Source organism: Xyrauchen texanus, chromosome 3 (assembly GCF_025860055.1).
Source record: "Xyrauchen texanus isolate HMW12.3.18 chromosome 3, RBS_HiC_50CHRs, whole genome shotgun sequence".
NCBI lineage: Eukaryota > Metazoa > Chordata > Actinopteri > Cypriniformes > Catostomidae > Xyrauchen > Xyrauchen texanus.
Window position 1 is genome coordinate 6,760,551 of NC_068278.1, and position 16,938 is coordinate 6,777,488.

General features: G+C 38.9%; 1 protein-coding gene across 1 annotated transcript in view; it reads right to left on the reverse strand.

Annotated features, from left to right (window-relative positions):
* Positions 1-4,574: 4,574 nt before the first annotated feature.
* kif1c (kinesin family member 1C) overlaps positions 4,575-16,938 on the reverse strand; it is a 60,042-nt gene continuing 47,678 nt past the window's right edge. The window contains exons 18-24 of the mRNA XM_052094057.1: positions 15,893-15,976; positions 15,584-15,764; positions 15,231-15,303; positions 14,870-14,968; positions 10,120-10,290; positions 9,219-9,605; positions 4,575-8,117 (exon numbers count right to left, since the gene is read on the reverse strand). Of these exons, the coding sequence (XP_051950017.1) occupies positions 7,197-8,117; positions 9,219-9,605; positions 10,120-10,290; positions 14,870-14,968; positions 15,231-15,303; positions 15,584-15,764; positions 15,893-15,976 (1,916 nt within the window). The 3' untranslated portion in view covers positions 4,575-7,196. The remainder of the gene's footprint in view (positions 8,118-9,218; positions 9,606-10,119; positions 10,291-14,869; positions 14,969-15,230; positions 15,304-15,583; positions 15,765-15,892; positions 15,977-16,938) is intronic.

Here is a 16,938-nt window from a genome sequence, read left to right on the forward strand (position 1 = left end):
GGCCCTTTCTGTGAATGACCATGAAAAATGTTGTGTATAGATATGGGATGATCTAATGTTTTTAATTGGAACAAAGTCAGGCTATGCCTGGCTCCTGCCTGGAGGAGGCAGAGGACCCATGTGTTATTTAGTGCTAGAAATGAGATGCAACAAATGTGTGTGTAGCAAATGACTCTAATAAGGGAAATCATTTAATATATTAATCAAATGAATACAGAAAGTAATGATTGTTAGTTAATATAAAACATGTAACCATATGAGGTGATTACAGTGTTCTTTATATATATAAAATGAAATAGTCATGCTGTTGCCATCATTGAAGCAAGTTAGGACAGCATGACCAGCTGAAGGAGAGAAGGTGGAAAACAATTGCGGCCTACAATACCAATGAATAAGAAAGACATATTAATATGGATGTTATTACTGACATACTTGGGACAAGTGTTGCCCCCAATGATGGGGCCTACCAGAGAAACGTCCCAAGAAGGACCAGGATCACCAGATGAACAATTCTAAGAAAGCATACTGCAGAGTGGGTTCCCTACAATCAGCCTTGGGGATCTTGGATGGCCTTTCCAATGAAGCTAACCTGAAACTAAATAATCCAGAATGTGAATTCAGAAAGTACAGAGCACTTGACGGACTGTATTGAAGAAACTATGAATATGGACTTCCCAACGATGAATACTGAGGCAAGATTCAGACAAAGAAGAGCAGCAAGCACAAAACTAAGAACCCGAGGAAGAAGAAGATCAGCAGGAACCGGCTACAGAATCTGAGGAAAGAGAAGAGGAAGTAGAAGGACAAGCTGAAAGTAGGGGAAGAGCACGCTGCGGCAGAAAAAGGAATTGAAGTGCCGCAGTAGAGCAGGAACGCATAGAAAGTGAGACGGAAGTACATGTCACAGAAGAACAGGACCAAGAAGGTGAAGGAGAAAGACAAGAAGAAAGTTATCGTCCTGCTGAAACAGATTCAGAAGCAACTGAAGGAAATGAAACAGGCCAACAAGTGCAGTCATTCAATGAAGCGTTGTGGGACATGGAGAAAAGAATGGAAGCTCAAGGAGGTACTAGTGTGGATAATGATCTTACTAACATATTTGGGACAGGTATTGCCTCCCATACAGGGCCTACCGGAGAGGAAATCCAGGAAGGCCCAGACTCCCCAGGCGAGGGACCATCACAACGACCATGGTATGATGAATTTCCTACAATTGACATCTCAGACCTTCAATATTATTCCCCCGAATGAGCAGAGACTAGACAACATAGCACGAGAAATCAGAAAGTAGCGAACGCCTGGATCACTAAACAAAGGTGAACCCGAAAAGCAAAGAATCTGGATAAGCAATTTGGCTAAGCAGAACAAACCGAAGGTGTCTTTTGAGGCGATTCTGTCAAAATAATCACCCAAAGACTGAAAAAGCCAATAAATTTAGAAAATGATATGGAACCCATAGAGTCAGCAGGAACAGAGGAACTATTACAATATGCAAATCAAAATGACTGGTATAAATGGGCCAGATATACAGCTAAGCAAGCAAAAATGACAAACTGTGTAATGTGCTCACCCACTCCATTGAAAAAATTTGTAGTAGTCCCAAATCAGTATGATTATAAGCATTGCGCTGAGTATTATGCCAAAAAATTGTGGTAAAACAGGGAGAACAGTGAACAGCAGAATGTTTGGCATTCTTGGGTCATCCGGAATATGATAAATAGTATAAGATGATAGGGTGGGGAGATGAATGCAAAAAATTCGACGTATGTGTGGATAATGAGAAAAAAGAAAGCCCATTATCATATAAAATAAATTGTCAACTGGAGTATGAATGATTTAACAAAACTAAAGGAAAAACGAATGTAGGACAATTTAAGGGCAATTGTGCAGTAATATGGCATTTAGATGATGAAATGTTTTTTTTAATAATAATGTGATTAGGTTTAGATTTAGATTGCTGTATATACATATATACCAAATAATACATCCCCAGAAGGAACTTTTACCCAGGCGATGAGGAAACTGCATGACCTGAGAAAGGAAGTTAAATCTAATGTAGGGAGAGATCAGCGGTTTGGGCAATGGTTTGATGATCTTTTTGGTTCATGGAAGTTGGGGCTAATGAAAATAGGTATAATAATAGTTATGGGACTGACCCTATTTGCATTATTGTTATGTTGTATTATACCCATTCTGAGATCAATTATGACTAGAACAGGGGCTAAGCAAATGGTAGCCGTATCAAATGATGACAACGCAAACAAGCGTAGCTACCAGACAATATACCATTGGGCCAGGATTGGATAAACTTGATGAGATTTACTGAGAAGCAATCAAGAAAATAACAATGTAAGGGGAATTTTATTTTTGAACACTTTTCTCATGTTTTTGATAGTAAGGGAGACAGCAAGACTATTGTACTTTCATTTTACATTACAAAATAGGTAGCATCTCAAGAAAGGAGTTAGAGGGTGTTTTGTTTGTTATTTTTGACATATTCCCTATTATCAATGTAACCAATTTCTTATTACTTATTGGTGAAGTATATCTTTAGTACACTGTATCTAACCAAATAGAAGTAGCATTTTTGATGATTATGGTTCCATATAATGTATATGTGAAGTTATTGCCAAGAGAAGACATATAAGAGCTATATTTGAAGACAGGAGCGACGAGCACCTCAGTGCTTGGCTGCAAGAGCAAATAGACTCAACTGGTGGTTTAAAAACCCGCTGTCTGCTCCAATACACCACCAGATAGCGCTCCAGGCTACCGGAATTGTCTGCGAGTTCCTCTGGCAACGAAGGATAAATATTACTATGTTACTTTTAATAGTGTTTTGTTAAAGCATATATATATCTTCTACTCAATGGATAATCAATTGTACTCTACATCACGCAAGGCTTCACATTTGCATGCACATGCTTATTACAAATGAGTTGATTTCTGTCACCCACCCCCAGGAACAGTGATAGCTAGAGGACTGGGATCTTTTACTCCTTCCTAGTTAAGTGTGGATGGAGAGGTTTGGTCCCAAGTTCTGCAGAGTGCAGCCCCATAAAAATGGCATTGGATAGCGGACTGAGTGGCCTACTTTGGCTACATGATGAAATGGGACAGGCTAGCTTGTGTGACTGCACTCTGGTTTGAGGGAAATAGAGTGTGAGACTTTAAGTCTCAGAGGTGGGAATATATAGTATATTTTTCAATATTCTAGTATGTTTCTTATATATCAAAATACTTATATGAGTTTCCTGGCCTTTGTGTGACCCAGGAGAGAGCATATGAGGTTACTAAAAGTGTTGATGCTGCAGAGGCCACAAAGAGCACCCAGCTGTAACAAAATAATGAGACTAAGGACCTTGAAGATAGACTAAAGCCAAGTTTCTACCAGTAAAAAGATAATCAAAAGGCTCTGTGAGATAATGGTGGCAAATAGTATCCATTGGTTACAAAAATAACAAAGGGGCACAGAAATGAGGTAATGCCAGATAACAAACTGTATAGAAGAGGAGGTTTTGGACTAAGACAGTCAGAACGGACAGCTGGCCGGTCTCATGTTTGTTGGTGTTCAATAAACTACAACTTTGGCATCTGGAACTCAAGACTCTGAGAGTTTTCTTACAACTTAGAGAGATTCATCGCGATATTCCACGACATATGTTATGCATTGCTTTTATTATTGTTGTGTTGTTCTTGGATCCAGCTGGTTAGCCATGCTCTTTTGCTTTCATTCAAAAGAAAAAATATCCAGAGAGATACAAAGAGAAAGAAAGAGAGAGAGAGAGAGAGAGAGAGAGAGAGAGAGAGAGAGAGAGAGAGAGAGAGAGAGAGAGAGAGAGAAAGAAAGATATAGTGAGAGAGGATAAAACGTATTGCTCAACAAGAGCTGAAGTCTCTGTGTATAACAAAAAAAAAAAAGAATTTTATTGCAGTATGTTATGCATTGCTTTTATTATTGTTGTGCTGTTGGTGGAAACCAGGAGCTTTTGTGACTCGTGTTTATGAAGTGTTGTAGAGTCATAAATCAAATTGGTTTTGGTGTAGTTTTAGGTTGGACTTGTAATGATATGCATTACGTTGATTGTGCTTGTTACTCAAGAAAGCCACTAGATGGCACTGTGTTGTGTATGTGACGAACAATGCAGATTAACAAAAAATATAGGCTACTAGAAATGTTAAGAGAAAATAAACAGAAACGTTGAGATCATACGGTGAAGTATTTTATTTGAATAATTGAACAAAACAAGACTATTGTGGTCTATTTTAAGTTATAGCCTAATATGGGTTGTTGTTTTGGTCTGTCTCAGATCATTAAAAAAAGTGTGCCCCCCTATGAAAATTAAATGCCCCCCCATTTGGTTTGTTCTGGCGACGGCCCTGACCAAACCCCATTCCTAAACCTAACAATTATCAACCATATAAAACACGACTCTCAAGTTTAGTAACAATAACTTGATATGCATTACACTATTTTACAGATATTTTTAAGCACCCAACTGCACATTTATGACTAAACCTAACCAGTTCTCAATAATAGAAAAGACGTAACAAGCAGATAAATTTCAGTCACGATCATTTATTTAAAAAAATGCACAATACTCCAAACCATACGATGGCTTTGTGTGATTATCAGAGTGAAAGTGAAGGTTTTAATAGTTGAAAATATTCCCCAAGAAACTGTCATCCTGATTGTACCGAAAAATGAATAGGCTACAACCAAACCTGAGGTCGTCACCACCAGTCCAAAGACACGAGAGAGCCAGTGGTAAAATCACTGAGTTGCTGACATCAAACTTGTGACATAACGCTTGTGGCGGCCATTTTTTTCTGTGTTACAATGAAACTTGTGTAGGATGGGTTACGGTGGACACTTGGTGACCATGATTGTTGACTAAAAATTAAGATTTGGGTTTGTTCTTCACATAAAGTGATTGTAAGACTCAGAATACACCCGGAATTAAACGGGTCACTTCAGCAGTGCAGGATGTGTAAAAAACAGATTAATGGACCGTGAATATATGTTGCTGGTTTGAAATGAAAATCATTCCCTCAACATATGTCACGATGACAAAATTGTACCCCAGCGTATAATTAAATGATGCTAAAATTGTGATGCCATTCGCGTCAGTCATTTGACGTCAAAGGTTTCTCGTTAAATAGAACACAATTGCTGGTTGCGTTGGAAACTTATGCCTGAGGGCGTCTGTAGATTGATGCGCTGGGCTTTTGCACAAGCTTCAGTTTTTGATGCCTTGGGAGTGAGAAAATGATGTGTCAGGTAAGAATTTACAAATAGTCAAAATGGAAATAACCGCATGTCATAACCAGGCCATTTGCAATTTTTTTCCATATACAAAAGTGCTGCCAAGCTATGCAGAGTGGGATTTTGGACCAAGGATGATACTACACAGTGCGATAAAACAAATAGAAAACAAGAAACCGACAAAACGACTTGTCATGGCTATTTAGGGTGAAAATTCCACTTAAAGGTGCTCCCACTGTGCCTGGAATTACATCACTGGTGGTTTTAAGTCGACTTCAGTATCCAAATGTATAATGAAGCAGATCACATGACCTTCACAGTCGGCAATCTCATTCCCTGATAGCACGCGCACATCACCCAGACACCAATTTAATGCGTGTTTACATTTGGAAGACGTATTTGTTTTAGGTTGTGTGCTTATCTGAAATAGGGCTGAAATGATTTGTTGATGTTATCAACAAAATTGCGACAACAATTGTAGTTGTCGAATAGTCGTTTGATCTAATTTAATGTAACATGAGGATCACTTTAAACTCTGATGACGCACCTGACTGAGGAGAGGAAGAATTACTAATCTAATAATCATTACATTAGTCGATTATTAAAATAATTGTTAGTTGCAGCCATAATCTGCAATCTGTCTATGAGACATTTCCTCTGGGATGTCAAAAGGACAATCAGCAGATGTCTTTGAGATGTTTATGATTTAGAATGTTTATAAATCTGATCTTTTTAAGGTATTTATCTGATGTTAATTAGAATGAGATACTTTCCAGATTAAACACTCTAAAACAGACATCTCTGAGATGTACATGTGCTTTCTGGGTTGGTATAAAGTTAAACTTGGTTCAACTTTGTCACATCACCAACAGTCACAGTTATGTTGGCCAACACATAGAAATCGCTAACCCTCTTTGTAAATGAATGATGTCCGGTTGCTTTTCCGCTGCATATCGCTGTCTGTGTGAATGCACCTTAACTTGGAAGAGCTCTATATAGATCAGTGGTTTTAGCATGTTTTGCTTTATAATGTTGCATCTGGTTAACATATAAAATTAGGGTACCTCAAAACATAAAGTATAAGGCACTGCAACCCACTTTATTTGCACTTAACTATAAAGCAAGTCTTGTCTTAGAATAATCTATCACATTTCTGTTGTTAAAAATCCCCCCAAAAGAAAATAGACAACAGTAGAAACACAAGAATCTCAGGATGGAAGAAGAATGAAAATACAGATGATTAAAAAATAATAATAATTAAGAATTATTATAAATGACAGCTCCCAAAGCAGAATTTCCAAATTCTTTGGCTTTTCAGCAGGCACAATGAGAAATAATAAAAAAATCCAGCAGAGCTTTCCAAATGTACAGACTTTAAAAAGGCCATAACATCAATGTTTCATTACATTGTGCACTGTAAAGAACAAATGAAACGGCTGAATTCTCTTGCAAATACATAACTTTCCAATATATAACCTGCAAATTAATATATACATCTGAAAAACTTACAGATATGTGCGTACATAAACATATCACTCATAAAGCACTGTAGGTGCAGGTATGGAGCTGCAATATGTACATATAAATTCAGGCGCATAAAATAATTTTCTTGAAAATGTTTTCCGTACAAAACATTGTCACGTGTTAATGGACCAAGAAGTTCCAGTAAAAATCCTTCTCCCAAGCTGTTGCTTCAATATTCTTGCTATAAAACTTCCACAACAAACCACAACAAAATGGAAGATTAAAAATGGTTATTGCTGACCTAGGACTACATCAGTGGGAAATTCAAAGTTTCCTCTGAATCCCATCCAAGAATAGCAGAAGAAAATCTGCCAAGTGCTAAATTGGCTCCCATGAATAGCCCTTTACAACTTCATGGGCTCCACAGATCATCCACTGAGTAGCCACATCTGGGCAAGCAAGTAAATCAGGTCTCCATTGGGGTGCTACATTCTGGTGTAGAAGATGGATTGGGATTGCCTTCAAACCCAAGTTGTGTCATTTCTGGGGTGTTGTCCTGCTGATGAGGTGGTTGGTAGTGGTTGTACTGTGCGTTGGGGTGTCTGTAGAGACCTTGCCTGCTTTGGTGGTGGTTGTAGTTCAATTGAGATCCATCTCCAACAAACTGGTCAGAACCCAAATTTGGATTGTACCAAGTGTACCTTGCTCTACCCTGCTTGTGCTGCCCTTGGATCACCCAAACGTCTTTACACTCAACATTCCCAGCCTGCTCATTGGTCAAATAACCATCAAATGGGTTCCGTCCTCTGTTTCGTGACCGCTGCCTGTTGCCTCGGTTACCACAGCCTTTGTTGCCATGATTACGGCGTTGTTGGTGATAATTGTTGGGCCATTGGTCCTTGTTTGGAGGAGGCAAAGATTGGAAAGTGTGAACAGAATCGGTATTGGAGGATGTCTGAATAGCTGCATCCTTTTCACTTTCGCCACCTCCTTGGTTTGTGGATGGTCCCCAGATGAAGCCCCTATGTTGAGGATTATTCTTAAAGGGGAACTGCATCTTTCTCTCTTGAGGGGGCAAGAACCGTCCAGTGCCTGGCAGGAAAGACCCATTGGGGTTGCGAGGGGGTTGAGGATTGAAAGATGGATTTGGGAAGTAACCCGGCCTGGCGCTAAATGGGTTGTTCTGAGAGTGTCCTGATGGAGGGGTGTGAAGGGGATTGTTTGGCTGATTGCCGGTTCCTTTGCGACGTTTAGGGTCGTGGTACTTCTCGGGGTACTGCCAGCGATGGCGACCACGTCGATACTCTGAATCCTCATCGCATCTGTTGCCTCGTGCAACCAGGTCATCACCTCTGGCCCCACCCAACCCAATGTCATCATCTTCTCCCTGAAATAAAAATGAGATATCATATGAGGAACTCCAATTTGGCTTAAAGGTGTGCTAAGTCATTTTTTGTCTCGCTTGCCAACACTATAGTGGTCTTAGACTCTATACTGACATCTAATGGCATAGATGCCTCATTTCACAAACGTTTCTGTTACTAATGCCACTAACCTATTTATAGCTATATTTGTCACCCATGATTAAATTATTTAGCTTAATTAACTTAATTAACTTAATTAAGTTTCTGCAACCAAGTTTTCAGCTACTCCCAGTGCTAGACGTTTGACTATCAGCAGTTGTCTTTTCCAGTTTGCAACTTCATCTAGCCAAGAACTGCCCACTTATGAAAGGTCTGTCTGACCAACATGTAAACATTTAGGGCAGGGGTAGGCAACCCTGCTCCTGCTGGGCTACCTTCCTGCAGAGTTTAGCTCCAAGCCTATCAAACAAACCTGAATCAGCTAATAAAGATGTTCAAGATTACTTGAACATTACAGGCAGTTCTGTTGGAGCAGGATTTGGAACTAAACTCAGCAGGAAGGTAATAATTACCTGAGTTTACCATGATTTTAATTCCAAGCGAATCAGTCAGATCAGTCATATTTCCAGACTTTATATGGATTGTGTGTTTCCATGCCAGTAAAGATTACAGTGTCCTTTACATTCTATAAAACACCCGGTAAAACTAATCCATTGCAAAATTATTTAAGGGTAAATATTATGGATGGATGCTTTTTTTTTAACCTTGTACTTTAAGTTCATCAAATGGTGGTAGTATTGTATCGAGACTCACAGCTCAAAGATGCAATATGAAAACATCAAGAAATGCATCTCCAAATAAATAAATTACCCTTAATTCTAATATTTAATAGACTAATTGTTGCAAAAGTATGCACAGGGCTGTGTCCGTCCAAATAGGTCTTTTGTTTCCAGATGGACTGGTGCATCCTGGTTAAGGCAGCCAATCAGATTGGTACTGACAATTTTGAAATTTACTGAAAAACACATCAGATGATCAGTGAATGGACTATGGAGAAGTGTGCATTCTGTGTTAAACTGTAGGTAAATTATGTGGGTGTTGTAAGATGAATGTGCAATTATTACCTGCACTACTACAGGAAATATTTTCTCCATCTTCACCATGCGATCCCTTAGTGATTGGATTTCCTCATCCTTCATGTTATTCTGCAGCTTTACCTCCTGCAGTATATCAGTCAGCTTATCAATATGAGCCTTCAGTTCACCCATATCGGTCTTTCCTTTCTCACTACCTGCACCTCCTCCTCCTCCTGCTGAGGCTGTCGTTCTCTCCTCCCTCTCCCCCTCCTCCTCTCCGATACCCACTGTCTCACACACATCTTTTGCCACACTTTTCCAGCTCTCTCTCTCCTGTGGGTCTTTTTGGCCGTATGTGCGGCAAAGCTCCTTCATCCTGACAATGGCCAAAGCCTCGATCTCTTGGCGTGTGTGCCGGAAATCTCCAAGCGCCACCTTAGGCAAACAAAAGATATACATGTTAATGCTTGTATACATGTCCTCAAGCCAACCATTTTTCTGTTAAAGTCTTTAGGGGCCACACGAACAAATGCCTCAGAAATTGAAAATAATTAGCTTCACAGATTCATTCATTTGGAACAGAGCCTACTCCTTAAAAACAATGTTTCTAGCACTTACATTATTTAAACACTATTCCTTATCATGGTGGAACAATTTATGAGCCACACATTCAGTTAGCATTTCAAATAAAGGCTACCAAGTTCTGCTAACTAACAAGTGTTGCATAGACAGATTTTTGACTGTCAGCATCAATTCTCATCCATAAAAATTGATAAAAACCTGTGGACCAGACATAACATAAAGCCAACAAATTCGTTGGAGCTTGTTGGTTTGAGAAAACACATGCCATGTGCAATACGCATCACATGGTCAGTGCACAGTCTGTGGTTTAAAGTCATTTAATTTCCTGTTTCTGAATTCATGTACACATAACAGATACATAACATACCTCATAGCAGATCTCTTTAACAGCCTGGTTGCGAAGCTCTTCTAAGCTCAGTCTGTGTTTGGACTCGAGGTTGGTGGGCACACGGCGCCGCTGAGGTATCTGATACACGCGCAGCGGCTCTTTCCTCTTCCCACTGCTGGGCAAACCACACTTTTTCACTATAGATTGCATCTGTGAACAAACAAAGTATAGAACTATTCCCTTTTGTCCAAGTGTAGTCTTAGTGTTTCTGAAAAACCTGTACTATGATAATTACAATAAACTGTAAAAAATGAAATATAATTTAACATGGATATTGTTGTTTTTTTGTCCAAAGTAATTTTCCATTCCAACTAGTTCTTGTTCTTCACAACTGATTGAAGCTTACAGTATGATGCTAGTTCATTTAGCATTTTCAGTTGCATCTAGTTTAACGTGGCAATTTTTGGAGTGTTGGAGAATGTTATCTTAAAAAGTAATGTCACATCAGTAGGCCTGTCGCGGTTATTATATAATCGTCTGATCGCGGCTATTTGATCCAACCACGGTTACTTGAGAAAACTGTGATCATTGTTCACATCAAATTCCAATGACATTTGTCCAAATAAGGGAATTTTAAAGGGGTAATTTATTGAAACCAAGCTGCAAAAATGCCTTGTTCTCTACTTTCACAACTACCCTATGTCACTAGTGGTACATTAATTCATGACCACCTCTACAGCGAAAAAAACATCAATGCCTACTTTTACATCAACACATCCTTGGCCCCGCCCACTGGTGCGTTAGTTCATAAACTGAGAAGGACAAACAAGGCCTACTGTAGCCTCACTTTTCCTGAACACCAAAGGGGACCCATCTGGACTATTTTCAATTACTTTTGTATTTAAACATGCACAGACAGATGTCATTGACTGCTTGATACATACCTCAGGATGTTTTTGAAAGATGCTTTGTCAAGTTACAAGTCTGAAGAGAACCTATTCTCTATCATTCAGCTTCTGCCTTTTGCTGTTTTGAGCACATCATGGATCCACTCGCCCACTGCACTATTTTTAATTGTTGGTGTATGAAATCATGCACTGGATGGACGTCTTTGACCATTTAGATGTGTTTCAGGTGATGAGCATTTCAGTGCATGATGATACTGGAAACTGGATGTGTGTGCGTCTAGTTTACACTGTGCTTTGAACTATGTATGTGAGTCATATGGATACATCATGTGGATGTTTTTTCAGCGATCAGCGTGGATTGCTTGTGAACCAGTCATAAAACGGAACAATAATTGAAGGATGGGGTAGTTAAAAACACTTGGACCCGATGCAAAACAGTAAGTAAATAGTTCCATGCATAAATATTTCACGTCATGACTGTTTGAAAGTTTATGGTGCTGACACCCTTACACCGGGCTTGTCCATTGACGCGACGCAACAGTTTGAGGCTGTCTACACCGTGTGTTGACATTAACTTTCTAAACCATTTATTTGTGTTGTTGGCAGTAGCAGCAGCGCATGGAGCGCAAAATGGAACAAGACATCCGTTTACTGTCAGTGCAATGTGATGTGCTGCAACGGGCACTTTCATGGTAGACAGCATCATTGATTATAATGGGTTGTATTGCTTTAGATGTGATACTAGTTAGCTAGTTAGATGTTAGTGTTATCAGTTGTACTTGAGATGATCAGTTTAATATATTCAGATGCAATGTGTTGGATGCGTGTTGTGTAACCCCTGAAATTTCGTTTTATAATGTGGAGCTTTTTCATTCTCATCAGATTGAGTTTCAAATATAGCTGAATTTGTAGGGCTGCACAATTTTAGTCAATCAGAACAGTGGAAGTTGAAGTTTAAAGGAGGCACTTAAGCCAAAACTGAGCATTTCAGACTGAGGGTCAGAGACAGTGTGGAAAATGATCATATATTACAAAATTCTGACTGTTTTAATGCAAAAAACATTACTAACATTATCAGTAGGACATCACAGAAGATAATAAGACTATAAAAAGAGCATTTCATGACCCCTTTAAGTAAATATATAAATGTCATGTTTGTGTGTCTCATTTAATTGAACTCTGAGCATCTTACTGTCCCGCACCACTGACCACACTAACAAGAGATGAACCCGTCTGTGGAGTGTTGAGCCAAAGTCCTGTGAACATTTTGCCTAGGATTTTGATAGTGAACGCAAAGAGCTCCTGTTTTACTTCAATTTAACATCTGTATAATGTCAAATGTCAACTGGTGACAGAGGAGATGATGCCCGTTTACTCTATTTCTGTGGAGATGGGTTTATTTGGAGAGCTTTAAAATAACATGTGAAAGTAAAGAATTTAGTACAGAAATATTTTACTGTTGAATACTTAAATCTAATAAAATTTAATATAACACAATAGCTATTCAGGTTGGCTGGATTCCTAAACAGTGTAAATAAAAAATGGAAAAAGACTTAAGTTGACCAAAAAGAGTTTTTTTGGAAAAATTGTGATATTTAAAATAGTATTGTTCTTGTATTCATAAGTTTTAGAGCCTAAAAAGGAAACTTTATTATATGATTAGGGTTATTTGTTAAATATTAATAAATGACTTCTTAGGGTGTATGGAACACACATACACCTTAAGAAGCATGATGAGTTGTATAACAATTAGCCTAATTGTACAGTAAAAGCCCTAAAACAGACAATTCATCATCATAATTGCAATTATTTGTTTGACAATTAATCATCAGCCAAATTTATAATCGTGATGGCCCAGGACATCATTGTGTAAGCCCATAATAGAAACATAAGTCTCCAAACTAACATTTGAGAGTGGTGGCACTGGTGCTACAAAGTTTTACAGTTGATGGCACCAGCACCTGATTTGGTAGCACTGTTGGTGGGCTGAGGGTGGGTCTATAAAAATAAAACTTTCAGTGCAATTATACATTATTATTATTATTATTATAATACCGTACATGTTGTAATTATAATAATCGACGATGCCTTACAAATCAACCGATGCCGATTTCAACAATCATTGACAGACAATGATCGACAATATCGGTAAATGGCAAAACCATTAAAATCATACAATAATACAAGATCACGTTAATCTTGAACCTAAAATGAGTTATATTCTCTTTTCTTTAGGCAGCATTAACTGTATTAACGAAACCCAATACAAACACAGATTCAATAAGAACACACATTTGGCAGATTTATTTTGTGAACACAAGGGAATTTATTAGGCTTATACCTAATATGAAACTGTAAAATGTTGAACTTTCTTAAGGTAATGGTTTATTTTTTTAAATATTATTATAATTATTATTATTATCTTTACATTTATAAATGTATTTAGTTTATAATTTTTAGGCTATTAGTAATAACCCACCTGTTGTCAAAGTTGAATACTTGCGTGATGGCAAAATGGGCTGTTGGAAAAAGTAAATGTTTGGATTTGGGAAGGTGGATATATAAGATTTTTTGAGCATTTTGTTATTTTAATTGCTTTTTTCATTTAGTTTATAATGCAGTTTAAATTTAGAAATATCTTTTGTTTTTCATGTTTCAATAATGAATGTAATTTTTTAAGCAAAATCAATAAAGCAAAAATATTCAACAACCCTCGGCAGGGGGGTTGACGAGATAATCGGATATCGCAATATTTTGAAACGATTATCGATAAAATATGTTTTTCATATTGCCCAGCCCTACATCAAATAAACAAGAATCAGGTCAGAAGTAATCCAAAAATAATTCAAAGCTATCAGATTAGATTACCTTTAAAATGTAATCCTATAGACTGTAATACTGAATGCAATTTGTAATCAGTAGCAGATTACAATTCAGAAGTAATCTACCCAACACTGGTTATGACACTAAATTATTATATTTCCTCACTCCCCTGTAATATTTAGAATTTAAAATAGTTTATAATTATATTAATACATTAGCTAAACAATCAGTGACGCTGAATACCACCCCAGGAATCACGAGTTCGAATCCAGGGTGTGCTGATTGACTCCAGCCATGCTTCCAAAGCAATCAATTGGCCCGGTTGCTAGGAAGGGTAGAGTCATGTGGGTTACCTTCCTCGGGGTGCTATAAGGTGGTTCTTGCTCTCATTGGGGCACGTGGTGAGTTGTGCGTGGATGACGTGGTGAATAGTGTTAGTCTACACACACTAACCACAGCTCCGAGGTAACGTGCCCGGCAAACCACGTGACAAGATGCGCAGGCTGACTGATAAAGAAGTGGAGGCAACTGAGATTTGTTCTCCGCCACCTGGATCAAGGCGAACTTACTGCGTCACCACGAGGAATTACAGCACATTGGGAATTGGGGAGAAAAGGGGTATAACAGTTAGTTTTGCTATAGAAAATTCACGCCACATTTATGTAAGGGTGGTGACGTGCGGATTCGAAAGCCTTCTAATTTTTGTCTGTTCATGGTGCAATGTATTCTGTGGGTTTCCTTGTCATTACTGTTTAGAATGGTGGGGGTGTTTAATATGGTTGGCAACAGAGAAAGTCTTGGCCAACTTTGTAGACCTCTAACAAAATTTAGTCACACCAGCAGGAAAAAAAGGTCGCTAAAGATCCCTGAAATATTAGCGGCTCAGATGTGGCTTCGCATAAGAGCCACTGAAAACTTTGCTGTTGTCATGACACTCAGCATGGGTCTTGTTTTCTGTCTGCTGTAAATGAGAATCATCACACAAGGCAATATTATGTCAAACTTATAGTGTTACAGTGGCGTGTGTGTGTGTGTGTGTGTGTGTGTGTGTGTCTGACCTTGTTGGCTGGTAATTTCTCTCTGAGAGAAGAGATGAGCCTCCAGCTCTCCTCACAGGAGCGTTTATCTGAGTCATCACCACTGTCTGAGTCTGCATACTATATACAGAGAAACAGAAAAAGAGGTTTTGTATATTGTGTGCATATACAGTATTGTACTGTATATTGTGCAGTCTGTACATTGTGTGTATTTGCTCTGTCAAAAATTGCTACTGCATTACTGTGGAGCATTCATCCAACATTTTCACTGTCTATGAAGCTTGCATAAATGACGTGGCAAATTAAATGATTTGACTTGATTTGATGTACTGGTATGTGTAGATGTGTGTGAGTGTGTGCTTTAAGTTGTGTGTTTCCTAACCAGTCTCTGTTGTTCTAGTAGCTGGTCAGCCTCCTCTTTCTCTTTGCGATACTGATACTCCAGATCCTGAAGTCTAAGAGAGTAAGTGAAAAGAGAAACCATTGGTAAGAGAATATTTGCTGGAAAACCCACATAAAACCAGCTTCTGATTCTGACTTTGGCTGGATTGACATGGTTTCTAGCTGGTCATTTATTATGATTAGCTGGTCCTAGCAAGTCTAGATGGTCGATTAGACTAATATAGACTTGATCAGAGACAGAGAGCGACAAATCAGCTACTACGTTCCAAAAGTAGGTTAAGTTGGTATGACCCAGTTTTTGTAGCAGACATGCAGGCATAAGCAGTTGCTCACCTCTTCTCCATCTCCTGCTTTATGTCAATGCCTTGTTTCTCCAGCAGTTCTCTCTGTGCGTAGCTCCAGTCCACTGGCTCCCCCTGCTGTTCCTGAGTGGCACTGCGCTCTCTCTCTAACCGTGCCTGCTCGGGGTGATTAAACCTGAACACGTGGTTCTTCCCCATCACTATACGGTTACCTAAGAACCCACAGCACAAAGGTGCATTGTAAGAAGTTTGATACAACATACTATGGAAAGGATTTAAAGGGCTAAGTTCCAATGGCATACAACCATACTGCTAAAACTGGTACAGAAAAAAATATTACCTTGTTTGAGTATGACACCATCAGTAATTTGTTTGCCATTGACATATGTTTCTGCCCCAACTAATGGCTCCAGAATCACAACCACTGCAGATAGACAGACAGACACATACAGGTGAAACTCGAAAAATTAGAATATCGTGCAAAAGTTCATTAATTTCAGTAATTCAACTTAAAAGGTGAAACTAATATATTATATAGACTCATTACAAGCAAAGTAAGATATTTCAAGCCTTTATTTGATATAATTTTGATGATTATGGCTTACAGCTTATAAAAACCCCAAATTCAGAATCTCAGAAAATTAGAATATTACATGAAATCAATAAAAAAAAAAAGGATTTTAAATACAGAAATGTCGGCCCTCTGAAAAGTATAATCATGCATATGTACTCAGTACTTGGTTTGGGCCCCTTTTGCATTAATTACTGCCTCAATGCGGCGTGGCATGGATGCTATCAGCCTGTGGCACTGCTGAGGTGTTATGGAAGACCAAGATGCTTCAATAGCGGCCTTCAGCTCTTCTGCATTGTTTGGTCTCATGTCTCTCATCTTTCTCTTGGCAATGCCCCATAGATTCTCTATGGGGTTCAGGTCAGGCGAGTTTGCTGGCCAATCAAGCACAGTAATACCATGGTCACTGAACCAGGTTTTGGTACTTTTGGCAGTGTGGGCAGGTGCCAAGTCCTGCTGGAAAATGAAGTCAGCATCTCCATAAAGCTTGTCTGCTGAAGGAAGCATGAAGTGCTCTAAAATGTCCCGGTAGACGGCTGCGTTGACTCTGGACTTAATAAAGCACAGTGGACCAACACCAGCCGATGACATGGCTCCCCAAACCAACACAGACTGTGGAAACTTCACACTGGACTTCAAGAATCTTGGATTGTGTGCCTCTCCATTCTTCCTCCAGACTCTGGGACCTTGGTTTCCAAATGAGATGCAAAATTTGCTCTCATCAGAAAAGAGGACTTTGGACCACTGAGCAACAGACCAGTTCTTTTTTCTTTAGCCCAGGTAAGACGTTTGACATTTGAAGCCCATGTCCAGGA